We start from the raw sequence: 15,333 nt of genomic DNA on the forward strand, positions 1-15,333 counted from the left end.
CTTTTTTATCTCAGTGCTGATGTTCTGAAACATTAAGTTTCAAAATATCCACAGTGAGATCGGAGAAAATATGCAAGGAGGAAACACATCTTTTCATCTCTTGGCACCGTGAGTTTCCAAGTGGTATTAATGTGTGTGCTGCTGTCGCAAGGACAGCTATGTCACTTTACAATTTTCTTCAGAGCCTACCTAAGGAACACCACTTTGGAAAGAAAAGGTACAATGATATTGCCACACAATGAACTTGGGAAGAGGTGAAACCTGTTGTGATGATGTGCATTGTATACTAATAACAGTGTGAGTAACGTTAACATCGTTTTACCCAGAAATATTGTGCAGACAGAAATGCATAGTGAGGCTCATTGAGCTCAACAGTGAGGTTCTGGAAGTGAAAATACCATTTATATTTTGAATGTTGAATTTTGATTAGATTATTTTGACAGTCATAATGTTGTAACCATTCAAGGTGGACTCACCATGAGTTATGAGATTGTGAAACAATGGTATATGCTCCCGTAGAATCTGCAAGTCAGTATGATATCAACCTTGTTTTGAGAAAAACTTGTTATTCTTGCAATGTCCTGGAGAAGTGGTACATTACCCACAATCCTAAAGCATAACAGCGACTTTTCTGATTTGTAGAGCATTATACTAATAATGTAATTAAGGCTGCAATGAATATAATTTATATACACGCACACAACACAAAAAACACTATGATAATGGCCTAAGTTAATGTGAAGAAGAAGCTCTATTATTTGCAGTGGTTTATGGGATGACTAGTTCCTTCACTCTTCAGATAATTACGCACACAGCTTTGTGTCTTTGCCTTTTTATCCATTTTTCAGTCTTTTTGTTGTTTTTGCTCAAATGCTTTATGGTCATGATGCTTCTTGTAGTTGGTTTGTTTGGTACCGGGGTTAAAACTCTTTATGTAAGTATTTTCTTAAATACAGTGGATAAACAGGAAATTCTCTTGCAGATCCTGAGCTCTTTTCAGAATCAGTCTATCATGTTTATCATTCTGTAGCCATTACAATTGACATTTACTTCATAATAAATTAAAGCAAGAAAGTTATCTATTTCAGAGGTGTAAATAAAGCAGGAATCTGGATTTGGCTTCACTCTCAATGAGATGTAAAATAATATATTTTTTTTTTTTTTCATAAACCAGAGATCAGTGATTCAGTGACCATATCAGCAGAGAATAACATGCACCAACACAAGACTAAATACTTTTTTTTTTTTTTTTACTGGGACAATACTGAATTATATATGTGAGCTTTCATTTTTCCCAAGTACATCGTACTAATCTCACAAACAAACAAACTATCTGATGATTGTGTGTTTGTGTGTAATTTCTCTTAAGCACAGATATAAACTGTGACATTGTAGGTCAACTGTTAATAATTCTCAATATGCACACGAATCCCTGTATAACAAATGCAGTACAACATTTCAAACTTATTCACAAAGATTTAAACTATAAGCATTTGCTTGCAAAGATGACTTGAGCAATAACTACTATGGGTTTCAGTGACCTGAGTCAGACATCTTTGTTTCTTGTAATAAAGAGTTTAGGACAGAGACAGAGGTACTGTCATGTCCATTTAAATGAAAAGCCTGGTAAAGACACAAATAATCACTGGCATCAGAAATTTATTTCTTTTTTTTTGTACATTTTTCTGTGCATCTAAGTATATCTGTCAGAATAATATAATCCCATTTATCATATCATGTGTCCATTCAGTGCTATTTACAATATGTAAGTCATTAAAATTAAGCTTGAACAACTTAAGAAGGTCCGACTTTAGAGACTTCAGTGACTGAAGACTGACTTGTGGATGACTCGTCATCATCGCCTTCACCCATCCCCAGCATCTTCCTTATACATGAGCGGAACTGAAAGGTGAAAACAACATGAACACATTTGTAGCTGAGGGAAAAGTCTTTGCAGTATTGTATGTAACTCTGCAGGACATTCTCTTGTTATGTGTAACGTAACAATATATGGTGATACAGCTGGAAAATGTATCAAGAAAAAATTTCATTCAGTTTCATGTCAGTTAATACCAATAATTATTGATAATAAAGACAAGGAGGCAAGGAGAAAAAAAAAAAATTAAATATATTTTTTATTTAACCACTTACTATGAATTTAACCACTTTATTTTTTGTGTAACCACTTTATTTTAAATTTGACCACTTTACTTTAAATATAACCACTTTATTTTGAAATTAACTACTACATTTAACATCTTACTTTAAATTTAACCACCTTATTTTGCGTTTAACCACTTTATTTTAAATTTGACCACTTTACTTTAAATATAACCACTTTATTTTGAATTTAACTACTATATTTAACATCTTACTTTAAATTTAACCATCTTATTTTGCATTTAACCACTTTATTTTAAATTTGACCACTTTACTTTAAATATATCCACTTTATTTTGAATTTAACTACTATATTTAACATCTTACATCATCTTACAAATATTAACATCTATATTTAACACCTTATTTTATGTTAACCACTATATTTAAAATTTGACCACTTTTTACCACATGTTTGAATAGAACCACCTAACTTTGAATTTAGTCACTTTATTTATCAAAGCACACAGGTTGTAGTTGTAATATCAACACAGCAGTGAAAAACTGACACAAATAAATAAATTTTAAAAAAGGCATGATATAGGCATTTGTTGTGTATTTTTTCATTTCATCATTTAACGCATTTAAGTGAATCCATTGAATATTCTATTGAACAATTTTCTCATTGCAATCAATGAAGTGACTATTACAGATATATGTCACTTTTGTTTTATTACCCAGGTCGAATTATGCTCATGGTTTCTTTGTCTATGTAATTTACATCAATAAATAATTAAAAATCTTTCAATTTTTTTAAATTTGTGTATCAGGTTTTCCCTCTGAGGATGAGGATGGAGCAAGCTTTGTGTTTTATAAGCCGCCATTAGAGGGCACTACTGGTCAGTGATACATTTCAGATAAAATGTCTTAATGCTTTTTTGTCTCTGTGTTAAAACACAACACGACTTCAGCTGAGTTGAGTGAAAAACAATAAGTTGAAATAGCTTCTGAATCAGAGTGAATGAGCCCACCTGTTTGTTGAGGAGGATGTAGATGACGGGGTTGTAGACTGTGGAGGCTTTAGACAGACAGGACGGTATGGTCGCCAGTCTCAGGTCAAACGGTTGCCCACGATTGTTGACAATCCAAAGAGCGAAGGAGGCGTAAGGCATCCAGCACACCAGGAAACCCAGCACCATGACCACCACCATCCTGGTCACCTCCCTCTCTGCCTTCTGGGTGGAGGCAGACTCAGCCTGGGCCTTCGCTGCCTGTCGGTGGAGAAGTAGTAGACATTTTAAGTTTGATTAACTTGAGTAAATTAAACTTGTTTTACACTAGGTTAATGGGAAAAGATTAGTTGATTCCTCTGAGTTCCTGTTTGATTTTTATAGTGTCGCTTACCGATTTCAGTATGAGAAGCAGCTGCGAGTAGCAGAAAACAATGGTACAGAAAGGGACAGAAAAGCAGAAACAGAAGAGGAACAAAACATAGGACTCGTTGTTAAACTTGTTGTTAGTTGTGTACCAGTCTGGTCCACAGGAGCACTGCATTCCCTCTGGGATATACCTGCAGAGACAGACAGTAAATCAGTCCTGCACATGTATGTAATGTAGATGCCTGTGTGGTGATTATATGTGTATTTGGAGATTGCAGAATAAAGAAGTTGGTTGCAGAGAGACTCATCTCAAATGTTGTAGTTTTCTAAGAATATAATTGGAGAATAATTGTACTACCATACCAACTTTGTAGGTATATATGTATACAATATAGACAGAAATAAAGACAATTATTAATATATACATGAATATGTTTGTAAGATTTCACTTTGTGTGAGGTGTTTATGAATAAGATTATATCAACATATCTAACAATTCCTATGTATATTATGTATAAGTATATATGAATAAGTAATATGTTTGAAAATAATAATAATATTTATATATGAGTGTATCTGAGTAAGAATATAGTAATTTGTTGCAAGAAAGAATGCTGTTCGTCATACTTTCTTATTTCAATATTGTGGCTGTTTTGTCTGTAAGTGTCTTAACATTTGTCACGTTTTATGTTTTGTGTGGACCCCAAGAGGAGTAGCTGATGCTCTACATCAGCTCATGGGGATCCAAATAAAATCCTAAAAACCATTCTGCGTTTGGTCTCTATATACTGACCTGCTCCATCCAACCAGGGGAGGAACTGCAGCCATCAAAGCAAAGACCCAAGTCAAAGCGCAGCAGGCTATAGCATGGTGAGGCTTGAAGGCAAAGTTCCCAAGTGGCTTGCAGACAACGAGCCACCGCTCAAATGCAACCACAGCAAGAGACCACAGGCTCACCATACCTGCAACGAGACACGAAAGAAGAAAGTACTTGTGCTGATTACTGATGAATAGATAAAACATTATTGAGGTTGTAATAGTCACTTGTTTTGCTTAATATCAGCTTACAAGTATTATTAGAAATATAATACAGTCCACTCAGTCAGACTTCAGCTGCAGTTGCTTGTTTGGCATTTATCTAAAATTATCTGCAGAGTCTTTAATGATGTATTTTGCACTTGCATTGCCAGTGACAGCATGAATAGACTGTACTTGCATGAAAAGCAGTTTGAAAGTGTTATTGGGCAGTTGAAACCATAAGGATCTGATGAGAAACACTCGAGCAGAACCAGGATCTGCTGGGCGGCCTTCTGCTGTCCGTATTTCAGGTTGCACTTCATACCTTCATAAGATGCTAAAAGGTCAGAGATTTAGCAGAGCCTGCTTTGACATCTGATGAAAAACGTGAATATTTCATTTCTTAAGCAGGAAGCTCATAGTAAAGTTGTTAAATAAAATAAATATGTGTTTAGCACAAGCTAAGATGGTTTTCATGCAGGAGACACTTAAGTTACAAAGTGTTGCTTTGGTACTAATGATTTAAAAAAAAAATCTGAGGAAAAATATAATTTCTCAAGGAATGTTGCTATTAAAATTAAATAAAATGTTAAGGCTTGTTTTCTCATATTTTCATACAAGAACAATAGCATTTCAGTAGTTATCTGTCATGGGAAGACGTGACAATTTGAACCTGTTTCGTCTGACATTAAAATCAGTACAGTGGGGTTCAGAGTAAGCCTGCAGTGTTAATTTAACCGTGCTTTACAAACAATAACCAATGGCAAATATTGTGTGCATCACAACAAAAATAATATTATACATGTAAAAATATCTTCCTTTATGGTATATTAGATGTAAGTACAAGCGGGTCTGAACACATTTACCATAGATGTATGCAGACCCTCCTGTATAGACGTCTAATTTATGGCAATATAATAGTGATGTAGCAATATATCAAATTCACAATATTGCACCGGATTGTGCAATATCTAACAAGATATTACATGGTTAATTACTTTTATTCTATTTTATAAAAGGACTGCTGTTGTTTTTGCTTTGAAATTGTACAAATATTGATTACCAAAGACAGTTTTTTGCACATGCTTAGGTCATGGCTGGCTATGTTTATTTTTTAATAAGAATGGAAAGCAGAAGCACTTTAAGTAAAAAAAAAAAGGAGAGATGAATTTAAACAGAAATTGCTTCACACATCAGATGAATTATTAATTTGACAACAGACATCATTTTTCTGTTTTTTAATATTATGATAATATCACTGACTTTTTATCAGGGTATTATTGTGCCTTGAGTTTTTGGCATTGTCACATCCCTATACTGCAAGTTTTTTTTCCTCAGTACAATTAATGCCATTCGTTTAACTCCTTACCACCAACAGTTGCAGTGAAGCCTTCAATCTTGCAGCCCAGTGGACCCAGAATCATGTATCTGAAGGCGAAGCAGTAGAAGCAGGTGAAGGAGCCCACAGAGGACACGAGGAGGTTCGCCACAGCCAAGTTCACCAGGATGTAGTTGAGATGAGACCGCAGCTTCTTGTATTGAACAGTACATGCGATAGTGATGGTATTAATGGCTGTACCGGCTACAAATAGGAAGAACATAAATGCTGACATAGAATAAAAGATGCCAAGGCTCCCTAAGTGATCCTGGGGAACCAGGTACGGGCTGAGGGCAGTGATGTTGTTGGTGTCCAGAGGGATAGGGATCCAGAAGTCCTCTGGGAGCTCCTGCTCACGAATTCCCCTCATTTTGTCTAGTTCTGCGTCAAAATAAAAATTCAAACAGGTTTCAAAAGGATGTTAAAATGGTATTGTAGTACAACGACAACAACTGATTTATAATTTCAAATAATACTGATGCACTTGTCTTGTCTTCTAATAGAGGTAGGTCTGTCTGTCTCTGATGGGGTCAAAGCCGCATTTATAGGAACTTTGTATATCAACTTAATTGGCTCATGGAGAGGATTTACAGTAAAGCTTTTGTTCACACAACACACACAAACCATGCACGATCTGATAGACAACACATATGTGTGTACATGTACGCACATCACACACTCCCGTACACACATGCACCACCTTTGAGCTAATACAGAGTTAAGTACCAGACCTGGCAAAGTCCATCTCATTAAATCCCAATGTAAGACACTTTGTGAGCCACATAATCTGATCATCAGTGGTGTTCATGAGGAAAGTCGCATGCATTATTGGTTTACCTCAGGATTTTGACATTTTCAAGGAAGTAGCATCCCTTTTTCATTAGTGTTTTCGGAGAGGATTAGTACATTTGAAAGTTGGACGAATATGACACAAAAAACTGCCCAACATGAGGATAGAAAGGCAAAGTTATTGTAAAAATAGACTACTTGTTTTAACTTAAAAAAAAAGTTAGTGTCCAGGTTGCTTTAAATTTTTAAGTTGACTGAATTTGAAGGCAACAAATCATCAGATTTTTGTACAAAGCAGAAAAAAAGTAAAAAAAAATAAAATAAAAAAAAACTTTTTTTCACTTAAAAAGTTCATGTTCAGGCTGCCTTAAAACTACAGTAGGCAACACTGTTTTGGTATGATTGAGAAATAATTTAATAAAAACCTTTCAGCATATTGTAAATCAGGTGTTCTGGGAGAGAAGTAGATTTCTGCACCTCCTCTTGGCTGTGTTTTCCACATTTAGAGAATATGGCCCGTGAATATGCTGATCATGTTTCTACAAAGACTAGATGTAATGAGTTGATTGAACTGTCTACAAACATTCATTCAACTCATTTCAAGTCAAAAGGCTTCAAGTTAGAAGAGCGCATGTATTTAAGTTCTGAACTGTTATGAAAAAAAATCTATATAATGTATTTCAAGATGAATTAACTTGAATAAATAAACTTGTGTATTAACATTAAGCTAGTGAGAAGAGATTAGTAATAAGTGGATTGTTTCTCTGGATAAACAGCATACAGACACCTTGTACATGGTTTTAATTTTTTTATTTTTCACTTTGCACATTCTTTAGGATTTCTTACCTAAGTTGCAACATTGCAGATAGATTTTTCATATACATTCTCTTATTATTTACAAGTCACAATCAATGGCAGAGAAGTCAACAGTTTTTATGTTCAGTCTAAGCAGGTCCAACTTTGGAGACTTCGGTCACCGACTGCGTCGATGAGGAATCATCCTCACCTGAACCCATCCCGAGCATCTGCATCATGCATGAACGGAACTGAAAGGGAAAAAAAAACAGTTTGTTGAAGTTCACAATGAGTCTGAAGAACGGTCAATCATCTCAACAAACAAAACAACAAAAAGTCTGCCATCCAGCACCGTATTCCTGTGTTCACAGATGATATTTCTTTGAAACAACACATTTATATAACAGGCATTGCAAGGAGGTGACTGGGGCGGATTGTAGGCTTGCAAAGTGCAGGACTTTAACACCACAGTCCAGAGTTCGAGTCCAGACTCCTGCAGCAAAAGCACTTTGGTTAAGTTGAGGAAATATTGTGATATGGAGTAGGTTTTGGCAATTAAAGCACTTTGATTAAACTTAGGGAAAGATCGTCCTTTCTATTAAATATTGAACAAATCTAATTTCTGAAGTCACTGCTGACTTCTGAATAATTTTATAGTCACTATGACTGGATGTTGTATTGCAAGATTGCCTATTTTGGCAGAAAATAGATAAAATATTTTCTGAACATTTACTGATATGTTCAGTATCAACATTTTTGTAGCTTGCCATATACATTAATTAACAACATTTCTTCATTATGTTGAGACAAAACATATTCCAGTCAGCATTACATTTCCCTCAAAACGTATTTGCGGTTGCAAATCATTTTACATAAACATATTTTCTTGGAGACATGGCGATGCTGGGTGTGCAACTTTAAAGTTTACTTTGACGCCCCCCCTAGCGCTTGTATCAAAAAAGGCGCTATGGAAAATAACACAAATTGCACCAGTTCTCAGCAGGACTGTTATATACAAATAAATACTTATTGTTATCTAAATATTTCTACTCGTCACATCTTTAATTTACATCGTAGTGCTATGAAGTCTTTACATTTTTATATAAAGATGTTGCAGTAATAAGGTATACTCAGATGAATACAATACAGCATTGACTCAAAGTTTCTGAACATCAAGTCATTTTCCAAGTTACTGCCTGGTCTGCTAAAAGCAAAGTTAAGGAAACTTTAAGATTATCTATCATACAACATGCACTTCAGACTAAGCTGTCTGTCTTAGACATATAAGATACAAAAATGTAGAGTCTCTTGTAGTCAGACCTAAAACAGAATACTCTTATATCTCTTGGACAGTTTAGGAATGTACTGAATAAGTGTCCGGTACCTGCCTGTAATTGTTTTAAAAGATTTTGTTTGAGTTGTACGGTTGTATTTCCCATGGAAACCATTAGGACTGATTCTGCTTACAGATTTTGCGTATTTGTATTTGATATGATGTAATCATAGCATTATTGTAAATGGCGGTGGCCCTCAATATTTTCTCTAAGAATCTGAAATAAAGGTTGAATGAAGGGTCTGTTTTAAGCCAGTGAGGTAAGGCTACAAAAGGTTGTTTCCCATATCAGCTTCTTTCCTCAGTTGTCCCTCACACCTCTTAGCAAGAAAATAAAAAGTTCATCCCTTTTCAGATTAGTCACATCATAACATTTAACAGACCTGTTTGTTGAAGACAACATAGATAACGGGGTTGTAGACTGTAGAGGCCTTTGAGAAGCAGGACGGTATGGTCGCTAGTCTCAGGTCGAAGGGTTGCCCACGGTTATTCACAACCCAAACAGCGAAAGAGGCGTAAGGCATCCAGCACACCAGGAAACCCAGCACCATGACCACCACCATCCTGGTCACCTCCCTCTCGGCCTTCTGGGTGGAGGCAGACTCAGCCTGGGCTTTCGCTGCCTGTTGAGGAAGAGAGGTGAGATTGCGTAAAAAAAATTGTCTACAAAAGTATTTCCTGATACATTAGTTCAGTTTGTATTTCGATCATAGATATCTTAACTATATGCCTGTCAGAGCCACGTGTTTATTGATGGTACAGCATCACAAGGAATTTTATATGGATACATACTGACTCTAAAAAACAGTTAAAGGTCATCTCCAGACATTCATTAAGACATAACACTACAAAAAAAAAAAAAAAAAAAAAAAAAAAAGAGAAATTCAAATTTTAGGTTCAGCTTTGAAAAACTATTACCAACTACTAATCTTTTGTTGAGATGATTTTCTTCTTCAGATAAACTTGTATCTCTGAGCTTTCAGAAAAATCAAAAAACAATGAAATACACTTTTTTGAGTTTCTAAAACTCAAAGATTCTAAGATTCTAACCTTATTTATCCAAACAAGAAAAGTTAATTATCTCAGCTGAAGATTATAGGTAGGCAAAACTTTTTTTGTACCTCATTGAAAATTCCAGAATCTATGAATATGCAAATTTTGTTAAAGTTTTCCTGAGAAACTTTCCACCTTTAGCAGGTGAATGTGAAAACATGCTTCTAGTGTCAAACTCTGCACATACATCATTCTGCACAGTGAAGAGCAAACATCCAACTTGGTGGAACAAGAGGGAAAAAATATTTTTGACTGGAGGGGGACTTAAAAATCAGTTTTTTGATTATAGATTTGCACTGATAAACTTTGGCTTTGATAAGATTTTGTGCATTCAGATATAAATGTTACTCCATCTTGAGAACTCCTTTTAAGTAATGTCAAATTATGACTTTGCAGAATGTTTTTCAGTAAATCAAACTAACTAAATTTAAGAGTTATATTGTTTGATGTAAGGTGGATTTTTTAATTCTCACCATTTTCAGTGTGATGAGCAGCTGACCGTAGCAGAAGACAATGGTGGCAAAGGGAACAGCAAAACAGAAGCAGAAAAGGAACATCACGTAGGATTCGTTGTTGTATTTGTTGTTGGTGGTGTACCAATCTGGACCACAGGAGCACTGCAGGCCTTCTGGAATATACCTGAAGAGATCGACACAAGGGTCAGCAAACTGTCCTAGTTGTGAGATGGTTTTCAGTGTGTAGGTTGGTTTCTGTTGACTTACCTGCTCCATCCGAACAGTGGAGGAGCTGCAGCAATCAGTGCAAACACCCAGGTGACTACACAGCAAGCCATAGCATGGTCAGGCTTGAAGACAAAGTTACCAAGTGGTTTGCAGATAACCAGCCATCTTTCAAAAGCTATCACAGCTAGAGACCACAGGCTGACCATACCTGAAATGGCAGAAAGTAGAATTAAACATCAATTTAGTTCCTTAAAGCTGCTATAAGTGATCCAGGAGAAAGATAGCTGATTGTTGAGTCTCATGTCCAGGTTTTGGGTTGGTGACTCGACCCAGGCCTCAACAATAAAATATTTTTCTCCAGAATCACTTGTGAAACTCAAGTATTTACTGAACTATTTGCGTCTCAAAGTTCGTCTTACCACCAAGTGTTGCCATAAAACCCTCAATCTTGCATCCTAGTGGTCCAAAGATGAAATATCTGTTCCCAAAGGAGCAGCAGGCAGCAAAGGAGCCCACACAGGACACAAGAAGGTTCGCTATGGCCAAGTTCACCAGGATGTAGTTAAGGTGGGACCGGAGCTTCTTGTACTGGATGGTGCAAGCGATGGTGAGGGTGTTGATGCATGTGCCGACCACGAACAAGAAGAACATGAACGCTGCCATGGAGTAGAAGATACCTGTGCCCCCCAAGTGGTCCTGAGGAACCAGGAAGGGACTGAATGACGTGATATTGTTGGTGTCCAGAGCGACGGGAATCCAGAAGTCCTCTGGCAGCTCCATGGCACGATTTGATCTCATTTGATCTTTATTTGAATACTGATCACAAAATACCTCAAGTTTTTCTCCTTGCTTAGCTTAACTTTATCCTTTATCAGGCAGACATGAAAGCCTGCGTCCCTAACGGTCCTAATGTCAGTCTATCATGGTGGGACAACGTTTATAAAGCTCATCAAGATTCCCTTGATCCTTTTTTACAAGGTGAACTGAGTCTGTAATTGATTGAATCATAGTAGGCTGCATTAATTGGAATCAGTCATTAAGTAATTTCCTTTTCTGGGAAGCTGCCAAAGATGTTGGCCTTACATCTTGTGTATAGAGTTAAGGACAGCTTCTACCAGATGTTCATGAAAATAAACCAGTTGCAGCATGCAACAAATATAATATTAAATGTTATTGTCATGGAAAAATACACACACTTACATGTATTAATAGTTGGAAAGTGTTGCACTGATACTTATTGCTGCTTAAGAGTTAAAAAAGACCTTTGTAAGAGGTTGTGTTTTTTGTAAGAAAGATCATAGTAAGGTAGAGCCTAATCATATTGGGCTTATGATAACAATCATTACCTATAGATAGCTGGAGAAACACATACAAGGATGCATGTACATGTACTCCTGTGTAGATACACATGGACAGTCGTCCTTAACATCAAACTAGGATAAACAGGTTAATCCCACTTTCTTAAGGAAGAATGCAGCAGGTCTTTCTCTGCTAATCTGGTTTCCAATAACATTAACTCTGGTAATCTCCTGCACTGTAGCCCTCCGTAATCCACTCCAGTGGTTTTAACTCAAGCTTTGTGTTACCTTTTTGGCATTTTGCCTCCCCTCCTTGAGCTTAAAGGGTGCATAAGACGCTGAGAACATGGTGTCATTGTACAATAACCCTTTCATTCCAACAACCCCAGTGCAAGGAAGGATATTATATGTCAGTATGTGAGAGGAGGCGGATGAAAGATAAAGCAGAGGCCAGAGGATGAACTTAAAAACAGCAATATTAATCTGATATGGTGAACACATTGATTTGAAATGATTTCTACTTTTTATTTTTTTTTATACTTGCTGTGCAAAAACTTGTTAATCATTCCCTGTAGGAACAACACACGATATCTATGCAATTGATTGTGCAAAACATGTGTACATATTCACAGTACATTAATTATCAGTCACCTGTGTATTTTTTAAAAAATAACATAAACAAACTGTACACAATCCCAATCTGAGAATGTGCTGTTTTCTTGTATCAACAACATACAGACTCCATTTGCATGTTTGTATTTTTTTTTTTTTTTACTTTGCAGATTATTTATTCCTTTATATTTTGAAATGCAACATTGTATATATATATATATTTCATATGACAAAACACAGGTATATTTACTCTTGCTTACAATTCACATATCATTAGTGGCAGAGAGGTCTTGATGTGTGGTCTTAAGCAGGCCCAACTTTGGAGACTTCGGTCACTGACTGCGTCGACGACTCTTCATCCTCACCGCTGCCCATCCCCAGCATCTTCATCATGCATGAGCGGAACTGAAATACAACAAAGGAAAAACACATTTAAAATACACCTCTACTTTTTGATTTACAGAAATCAAGACCCTGTGACTCAAGATAATCCACAGACCTTGTTGTGAGCAGTCTTAATGTATGAACTGTTTTCTTTATACACTGTAAAAATTTAAAAGTTGAGAGAACTCAAGGGAACTTAGCCAAACTCACATGCTTAAGTTTTGGGTTGGTGACTCGACTTAAGTTTTGAAAAAGTTTCACCAACTCATAATGTAATTTTGACTTGATAATTTTGTTTTCTTCTTTAGATGAAAATGAATCATTGAGTTTTAGAAACCCCACAAAAAATATATTTCAAAAATTGTTGAGTAAACTCATCGAAGCAAAAGTGAATGATTTTCAGTTGCAAGCATTTAATTTTCAAGCACCCAAACAATCACAAATCAGGTTCACGGCTCACTGTGATCAATTTTTGAAAATTCTGGGGGGGTTTCAAGAAAAGCAACAAAAGATATTAGTTATACAATTTTGTTTCGTTTATTTCAAAACTTGAGAGTTTGACTTTGAATCAAAACTCAAAAATCTATCAAGTTGCCTTCTTCAACCTTTTTTTAGTGAACAGTCCTTTTAAATGGTCTTTTTGTGTATCAGTAATACAGATGCCTGCCCTTAACAGTAATATGTTTTACAGGACATCCAGCTGACCTGTTTGTTGAGGAGAACATAGATAACTGGGTTGTAGACTGCAGAGGCCTTAGAAAAGATGGACGGTATCGAAGCAAATCTTAGATCGAAAGGCTGCCCGCGATTGTTGACTACCCAAAGAGCAAAGGAGGTGTAAGGCATCCAGCACACCAGGAAGCCCAGCACCATGACCACCACCATCCTGGTCACCTCCCTCTCGGCCTTCTGGGTGGAGGCAGATTCGGCTTGGGCCTTCGCTGCCTGTTGAGAGAGAGAAGTGGGTTGAGTCTCATGACTTCTGTGTTAGCTGTCCATGCACCGAACAGTTACTTCACATGGGTTTTATCTATGCCATCTGTTCAGTACATATTATCAACCATCCCTCCAGTTTAACTTTGTTAAAGCAGCATTACACAGTCTATAGACAGGCTATGCAATAATCATGTAGGGAGCAGATTTTTAAAATAAGAGCTTGCTGTGGAAAACTCTTAGTTCATATAACTATTGTAATGATTATAAAAATCTTGTTTTTTATTTTGTAACAATGTTAAGACAATACTGACCATTCTGATTGACAAAAATAGTCTAATTCTGTCTTTGACAGACATTGCCTCACCATTTTCAGTGTGATGAGCAGCTGAGCGTAGCAGAAGACAATGGTGGCAAAGGGAACAGCAAAACAGAAGCAGAAAAGGAACATCACGTAGGATTCGTTGTTGTATTTGTTGTTGGTGGTGTACCAATCTGGACCACAGGAGCACTGCAGGCCTTCTGGAATATACCTGAAGAGATCGACACAAGAGCATTGAGTGTACACAGCAGCTGAGCAGTACAATCGGTGCAAATGTAACAATGTGAGAGCAATGCTGACCTGCTCCATCCGAACAGTGGAGGAGCAGAGGCGATCAGTGCAAACACCCAGGTGAATACACAGCAAGCCATAGCATGGTCAGGCTTGAAGACAAAGTTACCAAGTGGTTTGCAGATAACCAGCCATCTTTCAAAAGCTACCACGGCTAGAGACCACAGGCTGACCATACCTGAAATGATAGAAAGTAGAATTAAACATCTGTTTTAGCATCCTTCTCCAGCACATCACTTGTAAAACTCAAGTATATACTTAACTATCTGTGTATAAAAGTTCGTCTTACCGCCGAGTGTTGCCATGAAACCCTCAATCTTGCATGCTAGTGGTCCAAAGATGAAATATCTGTTTGCAAAGGAGCAGCAGGCAGTGAAGGAGCCCACACAGGACACGAGAAGGTTCGCTATGGCCAAGTTCACCAGGATGAAGTTGAGGTGGGATCGAAGTTTCTTGTATTGGATGGTACATGCGACTGTAAGCAGGTTGATGGCAGTGCCCACAGTAAATACAAAAAACATGAATGCAGCCATTGCATAGTAGGTGCCTGCGCTTGCTAGATGGTCCTGGGGGATCAGGAAGGGGCTGAGAGATGTGATGTTGTCCGTATCCAAAGGCACGGGGATATAGAAATCCTCTGGAAGCTCCATATTACGGCTGTGCTTCATTTTTGCGAGGATGCTAATTTTAAATAAAAAAAATCTAGCTTAGCTTTTAATGTGATGGTCAGTTCAATGTCACCTGCGGGTGCACTTGTTAGGTCAGTCAGATATGGAGGACTAGCAGTGCCTTTATAGGTCTCCCTCACTGAACATTTAATTAATGTACTGATTGACTAATTAATTGCTTGATTTACTCAGCAAGAGGAATTCCAATTTTGATCAATGAGATTACCACAAGGAGCATGTTGACATTTACTGAGCACTAAAAAACAAGCTAGAGCTCGCTACAAGAGTTCACAATGTT

At 36.9% G+C, this 15,333-nt stretch overlaps 3 protein-coding genes across 3 annotated transcripts; all 3 read right to left on the reverse strand.

Annotated features, from left to right (window-relative positions):
* Nucleotides 1–1,662: 1,662 nt before the first annotated feature.
* On the reverse strand, nucleotides 1,663–6,373 carry LOC146331202 (blue-sensitive opsin-like). The gene is made up of 5 exons (XM_084728206.1): nucleotides 5,866–6,373; nucleotides 4,273–4,441; nucleotides 3,505–3,670; nucleotides 3,132–3,371; nucleotides 1,663–1,902 (listed from the first exon to the last, which is right to left on the reverse strand). The coding sequence occupies exons 1-5, from the start codon at nucleotides 6,242–6,244 to the stop codon at nucleotides 1,795–1,797; spliced, it is 1,062 nt and encodes a 353-aa protein (XP_084584332.1). The 5' UTR covers nucleotides 6,245–6,373; the 3' UTR covers nucleotides 1,663–1,794.
* A 1,083-nt stretch (nucleotides 6,374–7,456) lies between these two features.
* LOC146331203 (blue-sensitive opsin-like) lies at nucleotides 7,457–11,382 on the reverse strand. The gene is made up of 5 exons (XM_084728239.1): nucleotides 10,947–11,382; nucleotides 10,567–10,735; nucleotides 10,318–10,483; nucleotides 9,175–9,414; nucleotides 7,457–7,709 (listed from the first exon to the last, which is right to left on the reverse strand). Exons 1-5 carry the CDS (start codon nucleotides 11,323–11,325, stop codon nucleotides 7,608–7,610), a joined length of 1,056 nt encoding a protein of 351 aa, XP_084584365.1. The 5' UTR covers nucleotides 11,326–11,382; the 3' UTR covers nucleotides 7,457–7,607.
* A 1,284-nt stretch (nucleotides 11,383–12,666) lies between these two features.
* On the reverse strand, nucleotides 12,667–15,061 carry LOC146331204 (blue-sensitive opsin-like). The gene is made up of 5 exons (XM_084728249.1): nucleotides 14,657–15,061; nucleotides 14,377–14,545; nucleotides 14,122–14,287; nucleotides 13,527–13,766; nucleotides 12,667–12,842 (listed from the first exon to the last, which is right to left on the reverse strand). Exons 1-5 carry the CDS (start codon nucleotides 15,033–15,035, stop codon nucleotides 12,741–12,743), a joined length of 1,056 nt encoding a protein of 351 aa, XP_084584375.1. The 5' UTR covers nucleotides 15,036–15,061; the 3' UTR covers nucleotides 12,667–12,740.
* Nucleotides 15,062–15,333: the final 272 nt, after the last annotated feature.

Source organism: Lutjanus erythropterus, chromosome 2, assembly GCF_056507025.1.
Source record: "Lutjanus erythropterus isolate fLutEry1 chromosome 2, fLutEry1.hap2, whole genome shotgun sequence".
NCBI lineage: Eukaryota > Metazoa > Chordata > Actinopteri > Lutjaniformes > Lutjanidae > Lutjanus > Lutjanus erythropterus.